A 19,643-nucleotide genomic window follows, 5' to 3' on the forward strand; every position below is an offset into this window, starting at 1 on the left:
CACCTCTATTTCTTTCCCTATAATAGAGATTGCTATTTTTTCCTCTATATTTAAGGGAAAAATAGCATTCCTCTATAATAGAGGCAAACGTTTTTATTTACAAAGTAGTCCTCTAATTTCTTATGATTGTAACTAAAATACTTATGTATGAAGAAATACAATTCTTACATATAAAATCACACCTTTTTGTTTACGTACTAATTATTAATTTTTATAACTATAGTTATAATTAAAATAAAAAATTATTATTTATTTAAAAGTCAATTATAATTAAAATAAAATAAAAAAATTATTATTTTATTCAAAAGTCAAAGACTTTTTGTTTAAATATTAATCAATACAACATATTAAAACAACTTAATACTCTGGTAAATTACTACCGGATCCACAAAGATTGTCAAAATATTGTCCAAACGATGTTGATAGAGGAGGAATTTGTTGATTTTGTTGTTGGTGACTGCGCTTTTGTAAAATCCGTGCTTTCTCTGCTTGGAAATGTTCACAAACATTTGGATATTCTATGGAATTTAAGTCACAAAATAAAATTTTGTTTTCTTCTTTCATCTCTTCCAAAGCATAATTTTGTCTTTGAAGCACCAAGTGTTGTTGTCTTTGTTCACTTGACTTCTTTAGTTGTTCCCTGAATTGGTTATTTCCTCTTTCTAATGTATTGATAACCGAATTGGTTTGATCAACAATTTTTCGCTTCATTTTGGATTTCTTTACTCCAAGTGGTCGTGAAGAGGGAGATCCACTAATATTCTCACTCTCATCATTTAAGTTTAGTGAAGAAGAAGATAACCTTGGTGATGCTTGAGTTGGAGAATCAAGATTGAGTATATCTGATTTTAAAGATGTGTACTCAACACCACATGGATTAGAGAATCGTTTGGCATGGGCAACACCATCTTGAAATTTTTCAAAATTTTTAATAATGTCCCACACATGCTCAAATTTCCAACCTCCTTTAAACATTAGATCTTCTCTTAACATTAATTTGGCTTGATTAACCTGCATATCATTTAAAAAAAACATTCAAATATTCATACAAAAATTATCCAAAAAATATATGTAAATATAAAAATTAATTCTTACAATATCATCACTTGAAGCACCAATTGGATGTCTATTTTCACATTGTTTTATGCATCTATTTTCACATTGTTTTATGCATGCATGCAATTTTTTCGCTGCTTTTTGAATTGTTTGAACTCGGGATTGAATTGATTTTTTAACTATTAGATCTTTTCCCTTTTTATACTTAATTTATAAATTTGCAAATCAAATTTCTTCTTGGAATTTTCGTAGGTACTATATATAAATACAAACACAAACACACAAAAAAGAAAAAAAAACGAACACACCTAGCATCATAACAAAACCCCAATTAATTTCTCCGATAATGGACAGCTTGCCTGGCCATCTCTTGAACAAGGTTCTCTTCAAGACAGATCTCAGAGCTCTGGCTATGTTGTGTTGCACAAATACATCACTCCAGTCCCATATACACGATCCTTCTTTTGTATCTGAATACTATTCTCAGATAAAATCCAGTTTGCTTCATATCTCCACTTATGGCTCACCTTACCTAGTCTACCACCACCCACACAGCGGTTCTAGGTCACATAAAACCAAAAACAGGTTAATGGAGTGTCATATTTTGGAATGCTGCTCAGGCCTTCTTCTACTTTTCATTGATGATCGTCTATGCGTGACAAACCCCATTAGGAAGAAGTTTCGATTCTTGACTCGTCGGGACAAAAGAAAGCAGCTAGGGCTCGTGGTTAATCAGCTTGATCGAACCACACAGAATTTCAAAGTTGTGTACATATTCGAGATGGCAAAAACCGATGAAACGAAGTATGGTTTCGAGATTAACGCCGGAGACTCATGGACATATTCAAAAACTACACTTACTTGCCACACAAGCAATCTTGATGACCGTATGAAGAACCATGTTTACTTGAACGGGTCTCTTCACTGGCTAAGAAACGACGGAAGCATCATAGCTTTCAACCCCGAAACAGAGCAAGCACGGCTGATCCAGACTGACTTCCCCCGGGGATTGACTTCGAGAACGCTCTTTGCATCCGGAGTTAATAGCTTGACTTTGGTATCAGCCAATGAGAAAGTCATTTACGTTTATGCACTCAGAAACATTCTCAGTGATCCCAAGTGGGTCCTCGAGAAGCAGATCCAGAACGGAGTGATTGACAAAAATATAGTTACTTGGTACGTAGAAGCTTACAACGGAAAGTGTTTAGTGTTACGAACTTGTTATGATGGAGTAGTTCATGTGTACGACTTGAGTGCTAGCAAGTGGGCAGTCATGGCTTCGGTTCCAATTTGGTACGATGCGAATCTAGATTTCTTTCTGTTCACACCTTCACTTTATTCTGTGGTAGGACTTGATGATATATTGGCTTGTGGTGATAGAGGCATCTCCTCTCTAAGCTCGATTATGACACTGGTTGATAGAAGCTCACCAGAAAATCAGCTTATGAAAATGTCGGTTGACGAAAAGGAAGAGGTGAAATTACATCTGGGAATGTTATTTGAATGAGCAAAATACCAACAACAAAAGAAGAGTGGTGTAGACACATTCGTATTTTGTGAGGAACATGTGTCTTTTGGTGATTTGGTTAATGGAACATGGCACTGTTTTATGTTTTCTTCTCTCTATTCGTTCACTATATATGTCATTTTGTTTTGTGCAGTTTTTAAAATTTGAAAGTTTTGATAAAAAGATGATAGGGCAGGAGGGTTTATTGGATTCAATTGAGAGGGGTTGGAGGGAATCGGCGGCGGAGAATTCCGGGGTTTTGTATAAAAAATTATTAATTGTCGACATGAGATTTTTACATGGCGAAAAAATAATCCACCATATGGAAAGGAAAAAATTAGTGAGCTGCAACAAGCTTTGGAAGAGGTCCAAAATGATAATAATAGAACCCAAGAGGACATATTGGAGGTCTCTAGGAAATTGCAGGAAGCGTATAAAGACGAGGAAGAGTATTGGCAACAGAAAAGTCGCAATATGTGGCATATTGCAGGGGATTTGAATACTAAGTTATATCATGCCCTGACAAAACAACGTCGGGCTCGTAATAGAATTTTTGGCCTATATGATACGAATGGTGATTGGATTATCGAGGAACAAGGTGTAGAGAAGGTAGCAGTAGATTATTTTGGAGAATTGTTTCAGACTACCTCTCCTACGGAGTTTGATGGCTTTTTGGATGAGATTAATTCTACGATTACCCCACAGATGAATCAGAGGTTAATCCGGCTGGCAACTGAGGAGGAAGTACGTCAAGCTTTGTTCATGATGCATCCGGAAAAAGCCCCAGGACCGGATGGGATGACGGCTCTTTTCTTTCAGCATTCTTGGCATATAATAAAAAATGATCTACTGGAAATGGTTAATGATTTCTTATCATCAGGGACCCTCGACACAAGGTTAAATATGACGAATATTTGCTTAATTCCTAAAACAGAGAGACCTACGCGAATGACTGAACTCAGACCTATCAGTTTATGTAATGTAGGCTATAAGTTATATCGAAGGTATTGTGCCAGCGGTTGAAGGTGTGTCAGCCCTCTCTTATTTCGGAAACACAATCGGCGTTTGTGCCGGGGAGATTGATTTTGGATAATATACTTATAGCTCAGGAGATGTTCCATGGACTGAGGACTAACAGAGCGTGTCAGGATAAATTTATGGCTATAAAGACGGATATGAGTAAAGCTTATGATAGAGTTGAATGGATTTTCATTTAACAACTTCTATCCAAAATGGGGTTTGATCATCATTGGATAAAATTGATGATGGAATGTATTTCCACGGTACAGTACAGAGTTTTACGTAATGGGCAACCAAAGGGAAATATAATTCCGCAGCGGGGACTTCATCATGGGGATCCTCTTTCTCCTTATATATTCATTATGTGTACGGAAGCGCTGGTTGCGAATATTAAAAAGGCGGAGAGGGAAAAACTACTGACGGGTGTTAAAATCGCCAGGGCTTGCCCTCCGATATCCTACCTACTCTTTGCAGATGATAGTCTTTTTTTTTTGTAAATCAAAAAGCGAGGAAGGTCAGCAGATAAATTTTGAAAAATCTTCGATCCAGTTTGGACATAAGGTTGAGGAAGGTTTAAGGCAGGAATTAAGAGATATTTTGGGAATACAGAACTTAGGTGGCATGGGCTCATACTTGGGTATACCTGAAAGTTTGGGAGGGTCAAAAATACAAGTCTTTGGTTTTGTTCAATAGAGATTGAATAACAGGGTCAACGGATGGACTTTTAATTTTTTTACTAAAGGGGGTAAAGAGGTGATTATAAAATCAGTGGTAACAGCCCTGCCAAATCATGTAATGGGATGCTATCGTATTCCAAAAACGGTGATGAAAAAACTGACAAAGCGCAATGGCACGGTTTTGGTGGAGTCCAGGGGGCAGTACTAGAGGAATGCATTGGAAATCATGGGACAAACTGTGTTTGCCTAAGGCTGAAGGAGGTTTGGGCTTTAAAGACTTAACAGACTTTAACACGGCTATGCTTGGGAAACAATTATGGAGATTAATTGAGAAATCAGACACTTTATTTGCCCGAGTGTTCAAAGGACGGTATTTCAGGAATGCGTCACCCCTGGAACCAATTAGATCTTACTCGTCATCTTATGGCTGGCGTAGTATTGTCTCAGCTAGATCTCTGGTTAGCAAAAGACTAATCAAATCAGGATCTTCCATCTCAGTATGGAATGATCCCTGGCTCCCATCCACCCGCCCGAGACCAGCAAACAAAAATCAACACAATCTTTACCCCGATCTTACAGTGGATTCACTTATTGATGAAACATCAAGAACATGGAATTCACATGTTATTAGGACTTTGGTGGACCAGAACGATGTCCAGTTAATTGAAAGTATTCCTCTAAGCCGGTCTCGGATAGCAGATCGGGACGGATGGCATTTTACACATAATGGAAGATATACGGTTAAATCAGGTTATGAGGTGGAGTGGGTGTACCCAGATAAAGTTAGGACACTTCCAGAGTTTGGTCCATCAATTTCTTTATTGAAAGCACACTGCTGGAAATTACGATGCCCACCTAAGTTAAAACATTTTCTTTGGCAACTGGTAACAGGCTGCATAGCGGTAAAGAAGAATCTACGTTCGAGAGGAATACAAGGGGATACGATATGTGTACGGTGTGGAGCACCTGAGGAATCCATAAATCATGCCTTCTTTGAATGTCCCCCGGCGATTCAGGTCTGGGCTCTTTCACGGATTCCGTCTAACCCGGATATTTTCCCCTTCAATCCCTTTTTGCAAACATGGAACATTTATTTTGGAGGGTGGTTTCGGCAATGGAGGATCACCAATTTGCATGGATTCTATGGTATATATGGAAAGAGAGAAATAATAAGGTTTTTAGCAATTTGGATATTGACCCTCGAGATACTCTTAGGTTGGCTGAAACAGAGTACGCTCTATGGGCTGAGGCGCAAATTAATCATGCACAAAGAACTGAACAGGCCCGATCGGTAGTGAACGAGAGGGTACCAATTATCCCTGGTCGGTGGTGCTTTACGGATGGATCTTGGAAAGAAAATGAGAGATTTTTGGGACAAGGATGGTGCAGCACTCTGGAAGGTTTTGATAGTTTATTGGGAGCAAGGAACACTAGAGTGAGTCAATCACCACTTCATTCGGAGATAGAGGCGCTCATTTGGACAATGGAATGTATGAGGAATTTAAGACAGTTTACTGTCACTTTTGCGACGGATTGTTCTCAGTTGGTGAAGATGGTTTCTGAACCCGAAGAATGGCCCGCATTTGCAAGTTATCTGGAAGACATCAAGGTCCTGAAAAGAAGTTTCCACAGCTCAGAGCTCATCCATATACCAAGGACGCATAATTCAAGGGCGGATAGTCTAGCACGCATTGCAAGAAAGCAACCCTCGTTTGTAGTCCATATGGATGCGGAGCTATCAGTTTGATTCACAGAGTCTATATGAATCCGTTTATTGTTGACAAAAAAAAATGAAAGTTTTTATTTAACTAGTTTTTGAATCATTCAACCAACCATAAACTCCAGCATAACAATAGCCGACGGTTGTTCAATTTTTCAACACATGAAGTGGTCTAAATCTTATTTTCATAATGTGTGTTTCTCTTGCTATAGCAATGTATAACTTTTTTGTTACATTAAAAAACTTTGATCTACCATGTGGTTGACCCACAAATATAATTATAATCTGTCATGTAATTCAAATCAAACATGATAAACTAACAATATACATGTGAAAACACTTTTCGGAAATAAACCCTAATTAAAAAAAAAATCTTTCGTTGGCCGTCATCCTCTTCCGACTCGGACCGAATTTTAGGATTACTGCGACACCCGTCACCTCCTATCCGGAGGACAGCGTGTCATCCCCGACGCGTCATCATACAACAATGAGACACCCGTCTCCCTCTCACTAAGGACGACGGACCACCAATAATATCCCGTAATATAAAAGCCCATAGACCCAATTACACTCACCCAAACCCAAATAAAAATCCGAAGTAAAAGTCCAGTAGCACCAAGTCCGTCCAAATATCACATACTTGTTTGTCTCACCTGAAAAGGGGAAGAGTGAGGGGTGAGCGACAGGGAAATCGCCCAGTGAGGTATGGGATGCTATCCCCGGAGTACATGGACCCGGACATAACACTCCGAATATACATAATTTAATCCAAACATCTTACAAGGATGGCACCTAAAGTACCCAAGAAACAATCACGGTCCCAGCGTATAAATATAGTTGCTGCTCGCTAACGGACCAACCGCCGAGATAGTGCCCGGTATCACCACTCCGGTAGAAGCCCCCCTCTCCGGGGTACACGTACGGGATTAGTGCCCATACACACCGCCCGTGGACGATTTATCGATCTTGAGAATACAACGTGGATCGAATTAAAGCCGCCGTATCCCCCCAACTCTAGCGTGCAGGTACAAACTTCTGCCCCACTAGCCACAGGCAGACTCCAAGTCTTCCTCTCGAAAACAATACTATATATATATTATCCGCGCCAACTGATCAGCTCTCTCTGCCTTCTAAATTACTTAGGAAATGGACTGACTTGGTAAGTCTATCCATGACTACCCATGTGGCATGCTTTCCACATATGGTGATTTAAAATCCAGTAACAACATCTAGAATCGCCATGTCTCATTTCCACTCCGGCAAAAGCAAGCTCAACAATAACCTGAAAGGTATCTGATCCTCATACAAAACCATCTGACATATCTGTCCTTCCGACGCAATGTGGCTAAAATCTTTTTCATACTAGGCCAATTATAGAAACACTTTATTATCTTTGAACCTTTTGGTGTTTCCCGGGTAGATAGAGAAATGCGAGTGATGTGTTTACTTTAAGATTCCGTTTCTTAACAGCTTATCGTCCAATACACAAACTCGGTTTCGGTACGGTTACACCCTTCTCGAAACTGTATGATATCCAATACTCCCAATCTCGATATATTCAACCAAAACCATAACGCTAACCTGCGCATGGCGTATCCTCTATAGCAAAACTGCCTGCTCCAAGCCACAAGGCCATATGTCTTTCCCTTGACAGTAGTGGCACACAATCTAAGACTAGCAAATGTCCCAGTAACTCATGAACCTCCATGGTTCCCGATACGTTGCTCAAATGCCTACCCAAGACATTTGTCACCTGGTTGTCTTTACCAGATGGTATGCGATATCCAAACTGTAGCTTGCTACAAACTCAATCCAACTGCACTGTCCAAGTAGAAGTTTTAATGAATGAAGATGAATTTCAGATTCTAATGATCCCAGAGAATCTGAACTTCCTTCTCGTACAATTATGATTTCCAAAACTACAACGCAAATACCACTGCAGCCACTCCGAATCATGAATATGGTAGTGGGTCTCGTGAGGTCTCAACTGACGCGATGCATATGCAATGACATGATCCTCATGCCAATATCCAATCCGCAAATGCTCATCATGCTCCTTCGTACTTCAAGAATAAAGATGAATACAATTGCGCACTTATCCAAGTATTCATGAAAGAATTTATTCACAAGCTTCATGAATGCTATCGGTGCACACGTTGACCCAAATGGTATCACTACAAACTCATAATATCCATAACGTAAATCTGCATTCCGTACATACTCCTCAGCTATAGCAATCTGATGGTATCCTGATGCCAAGGCAAACTTCGAGAACGATGAACCTCCATGCAGCTCTTCCAACAACTCATCAATACGATGGTTACCATGTTCAAGTCTATGTAGTCGATACAAAGCCTGAAACTCCCATCTTCTTTTCTTTACAAGCAATGCTGATGTTTCCCACGGTGAAGTAATCAGTCTAATGAATATTCAATATGCTTTTTCAGCTCGTCCATCTCTGTTGGCGCTAATCGGTATAAAATTCGTGAAACCAGTGTTGTCCTTGGTTCAAACTCAATCGTAAGAACGTCTCATGTGTCCAGTGGTGGCCGTTCCAAAGGCCACAATTACATCCTCATAATCTGCAATAACCGGAAGATCCTACAACTCATGTTGTCCATCGTCTTTAACCATCGAAATGGTCGCCAAAAATCCATATGCTCTTGTATCTAATAACTCCTCGACATGTAGCATGCATGCAATAAAAACTTCTATCTGCTCCATCAATAAGAACTCTTGCCCTCAGGCAATCGAACACTACTCGAGGTCGTGACAGTCAATCCATCCCTAGGATGACATCGTAAAATCGTAGCTCCATCTCTGACGAGTCTCCGAACACATCAGCCCTCCAAGCATAAGTGGTACACCGCGATGAATATAAATAGTTTTCACATCATATGCCAGCTGTCCTAACTAACACATCTCTGAAACGATTAATAAGGCCAAAAACTGGCAACCAAAACCATGCGTAACTCCAATATCAACACAACGTAAGCTGTTGCACCCCCAATCCAAAAGCGATCCCCACGAGTTTACAACTAAACATACCTCTAAAATAGTCACATATTCATACACACAAATAATACATGCCAACCAATGGCTCAAATTTCATACCACATAATCTCCCGTAACAAAACTCGTGGAACGACGGCTTGAACCTGGGTGGCGGCAGAAACATCACGTCCACTCCTGGATAACCTCAGAACAATGACAGAAGAACTGATAAACTCCTGAGCAATCTGATCAACTGAGACATTGCCCAACTGTTGACCATCTGGGTGGGATCATGTTAGTCGAAGGACGAATGACGATGATTTTACTCATCTTCATAGAAAGAGAGACATTTGAGTTAGTAATTACTGGACCGAATGGTGCTAAAAGAATTTTCCAAATATTTTTTTTTAAACAAAAAGAACGTTGAAAACCGAATCCCCTGACCGCCATCCCGGGACGGAACCTCGCTCTAATACCAAAATTGTGACACCCGTCACCTCCTATCTGGAGGACAGCGTGTCATCCCCGACGCATCATCATATAACAATGTGACACCCGTCTCCCTCTCACTAAGGACGATGGGCCACCAATAATATCCCGTAATATAAGAGCCCATAGACCCAATTACACTCACCCAAACCCAAATAAAAATCCGAAGGAAAAGTCTAGTAGCACCAAGTCCGTTCAAATATCACATACTTGTTTGTCTCACCTGAAAATTGGAAGAGTGAGGGGTGAGCGACATGGGAATCGCCCAGTGAGGTATGGGATGCTATCCCCGGAGTACATGGACCCGGACATAACACTCCAAATATACATAATTTAATCCAAACATGTTACAAGCATGGCACCTAAAGTACCTAAGAAGCAATCACGGTCCCAGCGTATAAATATATATATAGTCGCTGCTCGCTAACGGACCAAACGCCGAGATAGTGCCCGGTATCACCCCTCCAGTATAAGCCTCCCTCTCCGGGGTACACGTACGGGATTAGTGCCCATACACACCGCCCGTGGACGATTTATCGATCTCGAGAATACGACGTGGATCGAATTAAAGCCGCCGTATCCCCCCAACTCTAGCGTGCAGGTACAAACTTCTGCCCCACTAGCCACAGGCAGACTCCAAGTCTGCCTCCCGAAAACAATACTACATATATATATATATATTTATTATACATATTTATATCAATTTCAATTATGCAAGCAAGGTTGGATCATCTGACTCCTATTCTGGTTTAAGCAAAGAACCTAATTAACTATTAAACAGACTCCAAACAAACATTCGACAGATTCAATTTCACAGAGACAGAAACATATTAAGACTAAAGTATGCATATTCGAAGTCATATCCCAAGTACGAGAAGTTCGGGAATAGACCCTCACCTTAGCAATAGAAAAGTAGTGTCTATGAACTCCAGCTTCTCAAATAGACTCCATATCTGAAATCAGATCGAAATTCTGGGTCAGAACGCCTTTCGAACGGTTAAAAACGGAACTGGTCAAGGTTTGCGAAAAAGTGAACTCGCTAGTCAAAGGTCAACCCTTGACCAGAAATCAATTTGACATCACCAACCGATTTACCTTAACCGAACCAAAATTAATTTAAACCGGTCGAACCAGTCAACCAACCGGTTTACCGAGTTGACTCGCTGAGTTGACTCAGCCGAGTTGACTCGCTGAGTTGACTCAGCCGAGTTGACTGAGTCACATGCGAGTCACCGGTGACGGTCACCGGTGGCGACGGCGGAGGCTTACCGACAGCGACAGCGGACGACGGCAGAGAACGGCGACGGCGAGGCGATGGAGAACGGCAGAGGCGATTTCCGGCGGTGGCGCGTCGACTTCACGCACGCGGATGGCGATGATTGCGGGGGCGCGTGCAGGCTCATCCGGGCTCCGATTGCGGCGAGGTCGACGGCTACGGCTTTGCCTCGATGATAGGAACATAGTGGTGGCGTTGCATGCGCGAGATTCTCAATAGTAAGGAGGATATGGCCGATTTACTGAACGGACGAAAACAAAGCTTATGAGGCGGTGGTTTCCGGCGATTTCTTGTGAGTAACTGCTAGGGCGGACAGCGGTGATGAGCTCGATGTGGTCACGGCATGTGGTGGTTCCGGTGGCAAACACAGGTGGTGCAATCTCCACTTCTCTCTCTCTCTCTCTCTCTCTCTCAACTTCTGATTTCTTTTTCTTGCACGCAAACAAGCTACTAGAACTGGAGAAATGAGTATTTATAGACAAACATCACGGGGCTTCGGGTATTGCTTGGGCCTTAGCCAGCTAACGAGTTCTGAAACCAGAATCGGGTCGTTACAGTTACCGTTGGTGGCGAGGAACTGAAGAGCGCGCATGGCGTCGCTTCATCATTCTGAGAACTTGGATGCATCTAATTGCTTTGGGAGAGACGGTGTGGTGTCCTTTGTGCCTTGCCACATGTGCAGCTCGTGTGGCAGGCGAATGAGTGTTTTAAAATCTTTGCTTCTAACAGTTTTTGTTTTTCTGTTTTGTCTCTTGACATCTTTTGAAAGTTGAGAAGGAAGATCATCGTCGAATGCCATGGGTTTTGAGAGAAAACGAACAAGAGAGAGAGAGAGACTGCGGTTCATTATATTGATGAAAGTTCTTAATTTTTTTGGAAGAGATAAGGAAATAACGAGAAATACATGTAGCCTGGGAGGTTACTTTTTTTTTTGAACGTTTCATTGATAATTATAATGTATATGGCCAATACAAGAAGGAGGAACTGAAAAACTTGAAACATCTACTTATTCGTCGAAAATATGACGTGATAAGGTATCTGCTCCATATTTCTTTCACGATTGACCGAGCCTAAAGAACAATCAGGTAGTAGGGACATCCAATGGCGAATATCATGAAGGACGTTACCAAGTTGAGCATATGATTCAGAACCACTTGATTCACTACCCGGTCAAGTTCAATACAATCACCTTCAAACCAAAACTTTCTCAAACCCCGAATCCACACCCCGAATCCACACCTGTTGCATAGCAAATAATAATCCCCAAGGCTTCTCCTTGCAACACATTTGATACATTATTTACCCGAGCCATTCCAGCAAGAATAAACGATCCCTCATCATCTCTAATGATCCATCCAAATCAAGCAGTACCATTCTCATTTCTGAAGCTACAATCAAAATTACATTTTAACCAACCTGAGGGAGGAGACAGCCATGAGGATGGTTTAGTAGAATTTTCCATTGTAGATTTCTTTCCAACATACACTGAATTCCATTCAGCATTCGCTTCTGATGCTCCATAAATATCCTCCATGGGGTGAACATTTCTTTGAGCAAAGAGGAATTCATTCCTAGATTTCCAAATATACCATAATACCCAAAATGAAAGCTTTGGGATCCTACTTGGAATGTCAGCATCATTCATAATATCAAACAAGGCAGAAATATTATCTTCAAGATTTTGAGACTGAATGTTCAATACCGGCAAACCTGAACATCTCCATGTAGCTTGTGCATGAGGGCAGGAAAACAGAACATGATTGATTGCCTCTTCCTCCAAACAGCATCTCTGACAAACAGGATCAGTATTAATCCCACGAGAGCAAAGCTGAACAAAGTAGGTATAGCTCCCGAAATAGCTTTCCAAAGAAACCGTTGAATTTTGGGGAGAATTTCTAACTTCCATATCTGAGCCTTTAGAACCAAAGATCCCTCAGGAGGGATGATAGGATTTTCATCCATAAAATCATGGGTAGCTGTCCAGTAGCCTGATTTTACCGTATATTCCAAATTTGTAGTATATGGCCAAACATATTGATCTGACATATTAAACCTCGATAGCCTGATTGATTTGATCAACTCGACATCTTCATGCTGAAGTAATGCATTCAACTTATCCACATTCCATGTTGCTGTAGAATTATAAATTCAGAAACTCTCATGTTAGGATGAGTACAAGGAGATACCAATCTGCGTGGAGGAACACCTGGAAGCCAGAGATCTTCCCAAACCCGTATGTTTCTCCCATCCTTTACTTGCAAAACCAAACCTTTCTTTAGAAGGTTTTTACCCTCTTGTATAGATTTCCATCCATACAAAGAACTAGTTGAACTTGTCGACTGTAAGAATGTCAACGAGTTATAGTATCTTCCTTTATAGATTCTTGCTAGCAAGGACTGAGGGTTCTGGACTATTTCCAAGCTTGCTTAGCTAATAAAGCCAAATTGAAGGCTCTCAAATCACGGAATCTCATACCACCTTCCTTCTTTGGTAAACACAATATTTTCCAAGAAATCTATTATACCTTTCTTTTACGGTCACTTTGACCCCACCAGAATCCAGATAGAAGAGAGTTAACTTCAACAGCTGTTTTTGGGAGCAAGAAGCAACTCATAGGATACACTGGCTTAGCTTGAAGAACTGATTTTATCAAGATTTCCTTACCAGCAGGAGATAAATATTGATTATAACAAGGTCCCAATTGATTCTTAACACTCTGAACAACCCCTTGAAAATCAGACACTTTACCCGACTGAACTGTTCCGGCAAACCCAAATACTTACCACCTCCACCAACTGTAAAAATCTTCAAGGCTTGATGAATCTGTACAGCCTGGGAGGTTACTATTTTTCTTTTTTCTCTTTAAACCAGAACGAGTTTCCTTTTTTCTGCTCTGCTCAACAAATACATGTAGCTTGGGCGGCAAGTCTAGGAGCCCATTAAGCTGACAAACCTGATTTGTGGCCCATTGATAATATATATAGATATAATGCGATTTACGTCCGACTAAAGCTGAAGCCATAGCTTTCAACATAAACTTTATATCAAAGAACCCTAATTAGTCTCTCCAATAATGGACGGCTTACCTAGGGATCTTGTGGACAAGATTCTCTTCATGGTAGATCTCTGGCGATGATGCGTTGCACAAATAGATCCCTCCAAACGCATATAAACGACCCGTATTTTGAATCTGAATACTCTTTTCCTGTCGGATCCGATTTGCTTCATATCTCTACTTATGGTTCACGTTATGTCTCTTACAACCCTAACGGAGATTCTAGGTCAATCAAAATCAAAGATAGCTTAAGGGAGAGCCATATCTTGGCATCTTGCTCTGGACTTCTTCTACTAGTCATTGATAATCTTCTATGCGTCTTGAATCCACTTACCAATAAGTTTCGATTCTTTAATCAGTCTAGGTTCATGAGTTTCACTGGGGTACCTAGACGTGAAAATAAAAAGCACATTGGGTTCGCGCTTGATGAAGTTGATCGAACCACCCAGAGTTTCAAAGTCATCCACATGATCGATGTTGGAAGAACGTATAAGTTTGAGATCAACGGTGGAAACTCATGGAGACGTTTGGAAACGACGCTTTCGTGCCACTCAAGTGATCTAATGAAACCCCCTGTTTACGTAGACGGGTCTCTTCACTGGCTGAGAAAGAACAGTAGCATTGTGGCCTAGGTTTCATGGAAACTGATGAAACATGGAAACATGATTTTTGATTTTTTTACTTTCAAAACGTTTTAGAAACGTCTATAAATATATATGCATATATATAATTAATTAATATTTGAGTTCATTTTTTTTATGTTTAGTATATCTTAGAATACAAATAAACAAAAGATCAATAACATCATCTTTAACTCATTTCATTAGCTCCATGACCGCTATCAAAATAACAAACTAATCCTTATATTTATTAATTATTTATATAATTTGTTCTAAAATAAAATTAAATAAAAAGAGTTTTCTTTTCAAAACAGAATCGCAAGTTTCCAAAATAGAAACTCAAGTTTCCATTAAGTTTCCAAACTGAGATTTTTAAGAAACGAGTTTCCAATGCGTTTCCGCGAGTTTCCGAGAGATTCCGATTCTGAAACGTTTCCGAAACGTGAAACGTGAAACAGACCTTCAACGGAGTTTCCATGCAACATAGATTGTGGCTTTCAATCTCGAGACAGTGCTTATCCCTGTCATATTTCCCCGGGGACTGAGTTCGAAAACGCTCTTTGCTGCTGGCGATAATAGCATAACTTTGATATCGGCAACCAAGGAAGTCATTTACTTTTATGCCCTTAAGAATATCCTCAGTGATCGTCACCCAAGTGGGTCCTCCTGAAGCAAATCCACAACGGAGTGATGGACAAAAAGAAGCTTTATTATTGGAACGTTCTGACTTACAACGGCAAGTGTTTAGTGTTGATTGAGTGTAGAGATTACAACCGGGTAGTTCATGTGTACCACTTGAGTGCTAACAAGTGGGTAGCCATGGGTTTGGTTCCGGGATGGTGCGATGCAAATCAGGATTTTTTTCAGTTTACACGGTCTGTGTCTTCTGTAGTGAGACTTGATGAGATATTGGCTTGTCGTAATCGACGCATATCCTCTCTAAGCTCGATTATAGCACTGATTGATGGAAGCTCATCCGAAGAAGTTGAAAATCAACTTAAGAAAAGATCGGCCGAACAAAACTTTTTGTATGAGCAAAGTACCAACAAGAAAAGAAGACTGGTTTAAACAAATTCGTTCCAAAGTGAGCAACCTGTTGTGGAGAAGATAAAGTACCGTCGTCGTCTCTCTTTTTAGCAATGTTATAATGTTTGGTAATAAAATTAAAAACTTGTCATTACTAGTTTGCTTAAAATCACTCAACAAAAAACTTCAACATAAAATAGCAAACACATGTTCAAATTTTCAATATGTAAAAAGTTGTCCAAAACATCTTTTCATAATATATATGTTTCTTATGCTAGTTATGATTTATTTTATTACATTGACTTAAAAGGATGGGGAAAATAAAAATCAAGAAGATTTTTTTCTTTTTTTCCAGTTATCTTGTTAGAACAGAATGGAACATACACCACTGAAATAGTGATTGTAAAGTTCTCCTAGCCAAAATATCAGCACAATATTGGTTACTAGACCGATTGATATCTACAAGAACCTAATGGAGAACATCTTTTTCCAACACTCGATCATGTATATGAAGTGGTGGAACTTGATCAGATTGTATATTTTATCGTAACTCCATTCAACATAACAATAACCAACGCATTGTTCAATTTTTCAACATATAAAAGTGGTCCAAATCGTATTTTTCATAATGCGTTTCTTCTGCTAGCTATAAGAAGGTATAATTATTCCTTTTATTAGTTTAAATTAATGTGAAGGGGTGGGCAAAAAAACCGAACTGAACCAACCGAACCGAAACCGATTCAAACCGAACCAAAGTCTATTTCAAACCATTCGGTTGAATATTTTTCCTACCCGAATGGTTCGGTTTGGTTTAAAACCAAGCCGAACCAAAAAACCGATGTGTTTTTGTAATTATTTAAATTAAAAATGTTAGTAATACCAATATACTAAAATTCTAATACCAAACCATGTATTATCCATTTTTATATTCTTCTAAACTATTCATTAATATATATTCTTCTAAACTAATATGTAATCATCAAAATATTTGATTTAAAAAAATAGAAAAATATGTATTTTTATATTCTTATATATGTAAACGTGGATGTTAAATCTAAACATAAAACCTAAAACCTAAGACAAATTTTATTAAAAACGAAAGTTCTTCTCCATAACGTTACATGGAAGATGATTGATTGCATGTCTTTTAATAGTGATACTAGGTAATAACCTGCGCCTTGCGCGGAATGTGATTATTAGTTTCGTTACTTTTTAATAAGGATACATTAATCTGTTTAATATGGATATCGGTTCGGTTTTAGGTTATTTTTTGGTTTTTAATCTCCTAAAATATAACTATCATTTTAAATCAATATTTATTTGATTTGTTCGGTTAAAATGTTTGATGTTTTTGGTTCTTTTTTTCCTGTGATAATCAAAAATTACTATTATTTGTTTGTTTTTATGTTATGAATATTAGATAGTCGTGATGTCGAACCAATGGTTTCATATTATAGTTTCTAAACGTATAATAGTTAAAAAAAGAAAAGAAAATTATTAAGACAAATCATTTTACTACAATTTGGTTGATAGTGAAATAAGCATTAAGAAAAAGAATATTTTAACTTCCAAAAAAATTAGATATTTCAGTTGTCGTAAATACTTAGTTATTAGGTGCTCACGTCAATGTGCACATGTATGTTTATGTAAAAGTATATAAATATGGTTGATAAATATATAAAGATACTGTTAATTAATATTAAAAGATATTTTTTCAAAATAATACATGAAAAATAAAATTCTTAAAATGAAATTATTTGAAAACAAAAATAGTGTAAAATTCATATAAACTATAATATATAACTTATATATAATTCCTTAAATATATGTATGTATATATATATATGCATATAACAGATCAAATTGGATATCTATTCCTATAAATATTGATATTTTTATTTGTTTTTTTACGGATATTGTATTTTAGTATTTGATTTGCTTCGTAGAGTAACGGATATCCAGATTTTTTGGTTCGAATCAAAACGGATAACGAATCGAATCAAAATTTATGAATAATTTGTCCAGTTCTATTTGTAAACAATAAAAATAAAGTAAAGAAGAACCATGCATGTAAATTGTATATTAAAAATCGTAAAGTACATAGTGTGAACATTAGAGTTTGGCTGAGAATCTCTTTACATGTGACATGTGTTCATTTTAGTGTGAACGCAGTTATTACAATGCTTTTACACGTGACATGTGTGCAGTTTAGTGGTAACGCATTTATTACAATGATTATCCTTTAATATATAAGGGATAAGAGACATTACTAACGATGTTGATTTTTTTATTTTAGTTAACTTTCATTTGTTTTAATTTTTATATACTTTTGTGATTTTTTAAAGGTTTTTGTTTCAATTTTATATTGAATTTAGTTCACATAATTTATGTTTACATAATTTATGTTTTAAAATATAATTTTCTTACAAAAAAATAAACTAAGAAAAACCTAATTAAACTGATCCAAAAAACAAACTGAACCGAACTGAATACAAACTGAACTGAATATAAACCGAATCAAACACAAACTGAACCGAACCAAACCAAACTAAGCATGGTTTATTTCAATTGAAAAAATACTAGAATCGAATTAACCAAACTGAACCAAATCCGAACCGAATTGAGAAAATTACCGAAATGCCCACCCTACTGAAAATCACCTTACTTGGGTTGAAACTCATTCATCCCTTATATTTTTGAGCATCTTTTTTTCGAACAATGTGCATCTTTCTATTTAATCTACATCTCTACAGCACGAGAAAGTTTTCCACATAGGCATTCTATGAGTAAGAGCACTCACTAGAAGTAGAGCATCATTAGAACAACATTAACGCATGAGTTCTTATAACGAGGTTACTAACACCAAAAATTGTTATTTTAAAACATTATAAGTGAATTATTAAATTTTAATTAAAATTAAATAGTTAAACTAATTAGATTATGACATGTGGAGAAAGGAGTTCTTATAAGTACGTTGCAGAGACTTAATTGAGAATTTATGGGTATTTTCTCTCCTAATTTTGTATTTTTCTTATTTTTCTAAATCATTAGATATTCATTACAACTTCCAGTTGGACAAGCCCTTAGAATATTTCCAATTTATCTCTATTTATATCTTTATAATAGCATTTAGAGGTAAAATCATTCTAAAATCTCTATTTTTATCTCTAAAATATAAATTGTTGTTTTTTCTATTTATTGAGAAAGAAATAGTATTCTTCTATATTTGTAGATCTCTATTTTAAAGTAATATATTGGACCAAAACTCATTTCTATTATAGAGTTCTTTTATTTTATAGGTAAAAATAAGAAAATACATCGGAGATTGTCTCTGGTTAGGTACCCTCTTAAATATTTCATCATTATATTTGTTACTATTTAGTTGTAGATTTTAAAATATAAAGGACAACAGCAAAAATGAACTAATAATACAGTGACACATTTAAAATAAGTTTTCAATTTTGTCGAAAGTCTATTTCTTCAAGGTTCGTCTCTCTATCCTTTACATTTTCTCTTTTTCATTATAATCGTTACAAACTTGTTGAGAATTCCACGCCTCGGGTGTTCTAAGAGCATCACTAGTGGTCAATTTATCAACAATGAGTCTTTCATATAATTATATTAATAATTTGGTTGAATAATTAAATTTAGAATGTAAAAAAAAAGCATGTGAATTGGAAGAAGACACATGGCTTCATAGTTTCTTTAGAACGATAGAAAGTACCTTCGTTTAGAGACAATTCTTTCTATCTAACGTCCTTCTCCCTTACTGTTTAATTGTTTTATACTGTTTAATTGTTTTACGAGAATTCGCCCAAAAAAAACCTTAACTTTGCACGAATTGCCAAAAGAAACATGAATTTTTGGGCTGACCAAAAAAACACCAAACTTTCATTGACTTTAAAATTAATTAACAATGTTTTCGCTGACTAGCCAAATTTAGCACACCGTCAACAAATTTAACAGAAATATTTGATGTCGTTTATTGTTGGTGTTAAGTGAAACGACGTCGTTTTCAAATGAGATGAAACGACGTCGCTTTACATGATTTGAAATTAAAAATATGTAGACCCCTGGATTCAAACCCAGGTTGTTTGGTCAAATGGCAAGGTCTTTTATCACTAGGCTAGTAGAACTTTCAACGTACTTACTAACATGTTTACTTTTATTTGGTACTGATTGAATATAAAAATATTCTCTAAA

General features: G+C 37.7%; 1 protein-coding gene and 1 pseudogene across 1 annotated transcript in view; both read left to right on the forward strand.

Moving 5' to 3' along the window:
* Window positions 1–2,563, forward strand: part of LOC106309063 (putative F-box protein At1g57580) — a 5,448-nt gene extending 2,885 nt beyond the window's left edge. The window contains exon 2 of the mRNA XM_013746142.1: window positions 1,729–2,563. Coding sequence (XP_013601596.1) covers window positions 1,729–2,563 — 835 coding nt within the window. The remainder of the gene's footprint in view (window positions 1–1,728) is intronic.
* Window positions 2,564–13,812: 11,249 nt separating this feature from the next.
* Window positions 13,813–15,482, forward strand: LOC106309064 (annotated as a pseudogene).
* Window positions 15,483–19,643: the final 4,161 nt, after the last annotated feature.

This window comes from Brassica oleracea, chromosome C8 (genome assembly GCF_000695525.1).
Source record: "Brassica oleracea var. oleracea cultivar TO1000 chromosome C8, BOL, whole genome shotgun sequence".
Taxonomy (NCBI): Eukaryota; Viridiplantae; Streptophyta; class Magnoliopsida; order Brassicales; family Brassicaceae; genus Brassica; species Brassica oleracea.